The 7,352-nt window shown below is 35.5% G+C and overlaps 1 protein-coding gene across 5 annotated transcripts; it reads left to right on the plus strand.

Moving 5' to 3' along the window:
- The first annotated feature begins 987 nt into the window (after positions 1–987).
- On the plus strand, positions 988–5,781 carry LOC145788630 (glucan endo-1,3-beta-glucosidase 4-like). 5 transcript variants are annotated; one of them, XM_082907194.1, is made up of 5 exons: positions 988–1,084; positions 1,592–1,670; positions 2,320–3,713; positions 5,113–5,140; positions 5,239–5,781. In XM_082907194.1, the coding sequence occupies exons 3-5, from the start codon at positions 2,393–2,395 to the stop codon at positions 5,393–5,395; spliced, it is 1,506 nt and encodes a 501-aa protein (XP_082763320.1). In that variant the 5' UTR covers positions 988–1,084; positions 1,592–1,670; positions 2,320–2,392; the 3' UTR covers positions 5,396–5,781. The 5 variants fall into 5 exon arrangements, with proteins under 5 accessions (XP_082763320.1, XP_082763321.1, XP_082763317.1 ...); XM_082907195.1 differs by having other exon boundaries at positions 1,044–1,115; XM_082907191.1 differs by lacking the exon at positions 988–1,084 and adding an exon at positions 1,230–1,469.
- Positions 5,782–7,352: the final 1,571 nt, after the last annotated feature.

The following is a 7,352-nucleotide window of genomic DNA, read 5'->3' on the forward strand; positions in this document are numbered from 1 at the left end:
TCCTTATCCATGCTAAAGTCCTTCCTCATTTTAGGATTCTTGTGCCTTATCCGCTTATCTTGGATTCCGATATCTTCGGAAATAACCTTGGCCTAACCGAGATCATCTCGGCGTGATAACCTGGACACGTGGCACCTCGGCTTACACGCCAGCATCACCTTAGCCACGTGTTGGGACTCAGAAAATGTATCCCCACAATAAATATCGATATTTAGGCCTCGTTTGGCAAGTGGCTGTTTTAGCCTAAAAGCCAAAAAGTTACTAAAAAAATCAAAAAGCCAACAACTTATACTAAAAAGTCAAAATTTCTATTTTCTCTCTATTTTTTGCACATTTTTTCGTAAAAAGTTAAAAAGTCATCCCAAACATACTAGTTTTTCTCACCTCATATTTTAGCCAAATAGCCAAAAAGTTACTAAAATAACCTATTCCCAAACGAGGTCTTAGGTACTAGTTATTAAAATAGTCTAACACATTTTCAATCAAATATACAATAAAAAACTTAGGCTTATGGGTTAGAGTTAAGTTGTTTTATATATATTTAGTTTAATTTATTTTTAGTTCTAAATTTTTTTAATATAAAACAATTAAAAAATATAAAAATTAAAAATGATCTATAGTGGTGATCAAATTAAGAAAATGGTTTTCGGATTTGTAAAATGTTCAATTGTTTTGAGATCACTAACAAAATGGTATTGTATAAAGTCAAATGGAGAAGAAAAATTCATGCAACTGATCTCCTTTAATGAGACTTAAGGCTTGAGTTGGTTTGGTTTGGTAAGGTAAATAGGAACTAATTAATGTTAAATAAATTTTCTTTATATTATAAACAAAAATTTTGTTATAATTTTATTTCAAAAATAATTTTTAATTATTTATTTTAATTCATATATAGTATGGATATCATACTAATATGTATATCTTTTTTTTTTAGATACATGGAAAATATATATATATATATATATGGGTATGTATTTTAGCGTAACCGTGTGTGTACAGTCCGTAGTGTGTAAATATTTATTAAAGAGAAAAGGGTGGTGATGGTGGGTGGGGCATAGTCAATAATTTTGCATTTGGGTGAAGAGTAAGTAGTGGAGTCGCTCAACATCTCCGATGTATCACTCTTATTTTGATATTTGAGTAATGTAAAAATTTATATATTTATAATTATAAATTTGTCTATAATAATGATGAGGTATAAGAATTAGGTTTATTCTGTAATTAAAATTGTGAATTTTTTTTTTTTTTTTTTTGAACAATTCTAATATTTTCCTTTAACCTCTAATAAAATGAAATAAAATAAAATAAAATAAAAAAATAGAGCAAAATAATGAAAAGTGAGAAGTGAGGTACAGTTATGGAATGGGAATGCTCAAAGCTCCCAAGCATTTTTCTACCTAGTGTATGTATACAATACAAAAATGGGTTGCCCTTCTGGTTTCCATATATGTTATGTAAGACTGTAAAGTGTGAGGCTTTTAACTTTCAATGGGGGCTTTTGAAATCTTTTAAGGCTCTTTATTAGATTCTATGTGTTCTGATTTGAATTTTTTTTTTCTTTCTGAGGCTTAAATCTGTGTCTGAATTTTAGGGTTTTGTTAAATCTTTGGAGGTCTACTACTGGAAGGGTAAATTTCTGGGCGTTTGCAGCTAAGCCAGAGTACAATCAGGTACATTTACTTACCCACTGGTTTTCTCTTGATTTCTACTTCTGGGTCCTTTGTTTTGTGATGTTTTGCTTTGCTAAGTGGGTTGGGTTCTCTGAGTTTATGCTTAACTGGTAATGTCCTTCTGTATTTTTTATTTATTTTTTCTTCCCTATTTCTTCTTGAGGGTTTTCTTGCATTTCTTTTCCTTGCCCTGAAGAATGGACTAAAAATGTTTCTTTCTTTTTTTTATTTTTATTTTTATTTTTAATTTCATTGGTTTTTGTGTTAGGGCTTTGAAAAATGATAGATCAGCAATAGACATGATTTAGATTCTTCATTGTGATTTCAATTTTATCCAAGCTTCTATTGTTTTCTCTCAAACATTCACACACATAAATCTTTCTTCTTTGTTTTTTTTCACCTTGCTCAACTGCATTAGGTTTGTTGACTTGCACTGTTGGAGCTCAAACTGTGTTTTATCTACGCTTATTACAATAATCACCGCATGACTGATTTTCCGTGCCCCACCGAGTACTCCTAAATATTCAGAAGTTCATTAGTTTGTGGTTCAGCTTCATTTTGTTTGGTGTCTTGTTGCATAATTTGGAGCTTTAATTTATATCTTTGTTTGATTCAGCATCTTATGGCATTTTGTATGTGTTTGATGTAGCTTTGGCGATACCAATTCAAACGGTAGTGAATGTTCAGGAGTTAACGTTGAGGTTGGAGGTTTCTTGGAGTGAATGATGCCTCAAATATGCATTGGAAGTGTTGTCCTCATCCTTTTAATTAACATGTTTTGCAATGCTGCTTCTGGTGCATTCGTAGGAATAAACGTAGGCACTGATGTTTCCAACCTGCCAGCAGCTTCAGATGTGGTTGCAATTTTGAAAGCCAATCAGATAACTCATGTCCGCCTTTTTGATGCCGATGCTCACTTGTTGAATTCTCTTTCAAACACTGGGATTGAGGTTATGGTTGGTGTTACTAACGAGGAAGTCTTAGGGATTGGAGAATCTTCATCAGCAGCAGCAGCGTGGGTTAATAAAAATGTTGCAGCTTACTTGCCTTCAACCAATATCACTGCCATTGCTGTTGGCAGTGAGGTCCTTACTTCAATCCCAAATGCTGCCCCCATTTTGGTTCCTGCCATGAATTACCTCCATAAAGCCCTAGTTGCTGCAAACCTAAATTACCAGATCAAAGTTTCGACCCCACAATCAATGGATATAATCTCTAAGCCATTTCCCCCATCAACTGCCACCTTCAATTCCACGTGGAACTCTACAATTTTCCAAATCCTTCAGTTTTTACTAAACACAAATTCCTATTACATGCTAAATGCTTATCCTTACTATGGATACATTAATGCCAATGGCATATTTCCAATTGATTATGCTCTTTTTCAACCACTTTCCTCGGTCAAACAAATTGTTGATCCAAACACTCTTTTTCACTATGACAGCATGCTTGAGGCTATGGTGGATGCCACCTATAACTCTATAGCAGGCTATAATTTTTCAGCGATTCCAATCGTTGTGACTGAATCTGGTTGGCCATGGCTTGGGGGAACCAATGAACCTGATGCTACTATAGAGAATGCTGAAACCTTTAATAATAACTTGATCCAGCGTGTTTTAAATGGTTCAGGTCCACCTAGTCAGCCCACTGTTCCCATCAATACGTACATTTATGAGTTGCTCAATGAAGACAAGAGGCGTGGGCCTGTCTCGGAGAGAAACTGGGGCCTCTTTTTCGTCAATGGGAGTGCTGTTTACTCTCTGAGTTTGAGTACTTCTGAGCGAATCGCTGGAAATTCTTCATCAGCTTTTTGTATTGCAAAACAAGGTGTAGATTCCAGTAAGTTGCAAAATGGACTGAATTGGGCTTGTGGGCAAGGTCATGCCAACTGCAGTGCTATTCAACCAGGAAAGCCTTGTTATTACCCTGATAACATACAAAACCATGCTTCTTATGCTTACAATGATTATTATCAAAAACTTCATAGCGTTGGTGGAACCTGTGACTTTGATGGTACAGCCACCACCACTACTGCTGATCCCAGTAAGTTCTTATGCCCATTTCTTAAACTGATACTGTTTGTTATTCAGAGCTGTGTTTGTTCTTTTTCTTATATGCTTTCTAAGGAAACATCTCAGTAGAAATTGTCTTCAAACAGTGCAGCAAACAATGGTTGTTTGATTAAGGTAATACAATTATTAACATATGGTTTATTTAATAATGTTAAAGGCTCCTGGAATTTCTCTGGTTTGGAAAGGTACTCATCTGATTCACACATGCAAGCCTTGAAGCAAGAAACTTATGCAGGTTTCTTGTGTGAATGTTGTAAGCCAGTAACAAGCAGCTTACAGCATGCTTGATTTTGCATTTGACAGGAAATGGTGTGCTATAAATTCAAGTGAAAAAATAAATAAACCTAACTGCAATGTTTTGAGCGATTAATGGTAGTACTTAGTTGTATATCTTAGACACCTTCTTCTTATGAAAGTGTTGTGTTTCTCATACAAGAATAAGTGTGCAAAAGAATAATTAAAGGAATGAATATGCCCTCATTTGCTGTCTTTTCTGTCCAATGTTCTCACATGAACTTTGCTTTCCTGTAAAAATTGTTTAAGAAAGTTTTCATTCACACTTATATAAATCAACTAGATTTTAGTGCCTGCAAATGCAAATTGTGAGGGAAATTGAGTTACAATGTCAATAATGATTGATGTGTACGATAGCTGTAACATGTTTTAGTTTGGGCTCTGCCTGAAAATTGATGCATGCTTCCTTGAGGAACCACTACAAAATGTAGGCTCGAAGAAAATTGCTACTCAATTTTGGTGCTTTTGAAATCTAACCTGGACCTACGAGGACATGAACTTTATTGTTGGAAGCATTGATTCACATCTCTGCATAAAGGATGGCCTTTATTCTGTGCTTCTTTGGTGATTACAAACCTAAGGTGAAGTTAAATTTTTCTCTCCATTGAGGAAAAGAGGTTCATGTTTCTGCCATTATGATCTTTTATGAATCACTTCAAAAACTTTGATAAAATTATTTAAAAAATTCTCATTTGTTTTTCATTGATTTTCTTCTTGAAAATGTAACTTATCGGTAGCACTCAAAAAACAGTGTCATGTTTATATTTTCTTTTCAGATAATCAGAACTTGCCATGTTGAAGGTGACATGACTCCATGAATAAAACATGTAACACATTGCATCACCCTTTCTCGTGAATCCATCCGATTTATCAGTTTAAATGTACTATGGGATGTGTTGAATCTTGTTCCTCCCATTTCTATGTATTTAATATTTGACATGCAGCTATTCTTTTATTTTAGTTGCCTCATTCATGTAGTGATATTTCTACTTTGCTCCACAAATGATGAATTAAGTCTGTGTCGTTACATTCTTTAATTCCCCTGATTTTGTCTATTGGCGTGTGCCTTTTTGCAGGTCATGGATCTTGCATTTTTACCGGAAGGTAAGAGCTTCAAGCTGCATCTGTTCCTAATTAGTTTGTCTTGGTCTGGCCTTTTAACATATAGTAATTATTTTTTTTGTTGTTTTTTTGGGGTACAGTTCAAATTCGAGTTCAAGTGGAGTAACCACGCCTACTGCTGCATTTGGACCTATTACTCCTTTCACCGGAGAAAGTTCAAGGCTTCAAATTCTTGAGATTGGGTCATTGATTTTGGCAATATTTATTGCTTTGATATTTACCGGGTTGAGTAATTAGTCAGTGGATGGAAGCTGCAACATAATGCAATCATGGGAAATTCACAAGCTTTGACAGTGGCGTTGGATGATTCTTTTTCTTTAGTTAATTTTGATTATTTTCTCTTATTCATCTCCTTCCTCTTCTCTCTTTTGCAAGCCAGCATGTTGATGTGTTGGGGCTAATTGTAATCTACACTCTTCAAGTAACATTCATTTTTGTTACTTAAAATGGATAACAGCCTTGGAGATGAAACCAGTATGTGGTAAATAGTGTATTTCACTAAGCAATTGTTATGAATATTTTCAATCTTGATAAGACATTAAATTTTGTTTTCATTTGATTAGAATTCAATGATGTATAACGCTTACTTTGAAGTAATATAATCTTGAATTGTTTGATGGTGACGAGTAATTGTTAAAAGAGAAGTTGATGTGTTGAGTTAGATCAAAATACAGCTGAATAAGGTCAATATAAGCTCACCCAACTCGCCAAATTGGTACTCAAGCTCGCCTGTGGACTAAAATAGTTAGGCAAAACTGGTTGGGCTGGGCTGGACTGCAGGCCAAACCAAATGGGCCTATTTTTTGTTTTTTCTTATTTTACTTCTATTTTTTCTTTTTACATTTTCTGCCACGTTTGTGGGTCCAGTTGGGTCTACCCATAGCCATAAACCTTGGGTCTAAGCTTTATTTAATGGGCTTGGCCTAGACAGGCTAATGGAATGGGCCCTGGGCCAAGTCCAACAAGCTGTGATTCTACACTATTTCGGAATTTCTCTTTTTTACTTCTTATTTCACATATTTTTGCTCATTTTTGCATACTCCTAAGTCTGGTTGATGGGCAAGCTGCCTCTCACCGGTTAAGTGAGTCTCAATGCTCAGGTCTAGGCTCAGCCCAAGCCTTATTTGAGCTAGTTTAGCCCACTGAGAATATGGGTTTGGGCCAAATGACGGCGCGATAAACGAGTCAAGTAATGAAATGGACGAAAGTCATAGAAGGGAACTGAAATGGATTAGTTTCAATCAAATGGTTCGGTGAGACGAAATAATGTAAAATAAAATCACCAAAACAAGCCGAATCAAATTAATAGAATGGATTATTCCAAACTAAGGTCACATTTTGACTGATCATAAAATTTGGGCACATTCACGAGCTTCCCGATGATGAAAAACCAAAATGCGTCACTTTGATTTGGGCACATTCCCGAGCTTTCCGATGATGAAAAACCAAAATGCATCACTTTGATATCTTTAGAATAAGCCTTTGGATGGAGAGAATATCCTTCCTTAAACTTGTTTTGGCCAAAATACTTTCTAATTCCTTTAAAATGATTTTTTAAAAACAATTTTTGTAGGTAGAGATGTTATTTAAACCATCCCACTAAAGATGTTTATAAAAAAATCTTGTTCTTTCCAGAAAATAAGCAAAAACAAAGCTGGATTGAATGAAAATGAGCAGTTGAGCCGCAGCTTTTTTGTGGCTAGACATACTAAATCTTCCAATCGCATGGTTTTTGAATATTTCCATGGGCGCAACTTAAAGCTGCGGCTGCATGAAATAGGTGTGGCCGCACAAAATGTGCAGTATGAGATAGTTTCTAGAAGATGGTCTCCTCAGTATCTTGAAAGATACCATTTTGCACAATTCTCGAAGAATTACATGATGAGGCACGTTCTAGAGGCTAGGATGCCTATAAATACACCCATTTTGGGTAGAGATGAGAGCTCTCTTGATCCTTGATGCTTAGTTTCTCTCACTCTCTCTCTCTCTCTCTCTCTCATATATATATATATATATATATATATATATATATGAGAGGGTAATTTGTGAAGCTTGGGCCAAGCTAAGGCTGGGTAGAAAGTGGACCGAGCTGTGGGCCGAGGTGAGTGGGCTTCGCGTCTGGATCCTGTTAGCCCGGTCAAGAATGGTTGCAATTAAGCTCGGCTTGAGTATTTTGAATCGAGCTAGGTATTAC

The sequence above is a fragment of the Camellia sinensis genome, chromosome 14 (assembly GCF_055761805.1).
Source record: "Camellia sinensis isolate YWXY chromosome 14, ASM5576180v1, whole genome shotgun sequence".
In the NCBI taxonomy this organism is placed as follows: Eukaryota; Viridiplantae; Streptophyta; class Magnoliopsida; order Ericales; family Theaceae; genus Camellia; species Camellia sinensis.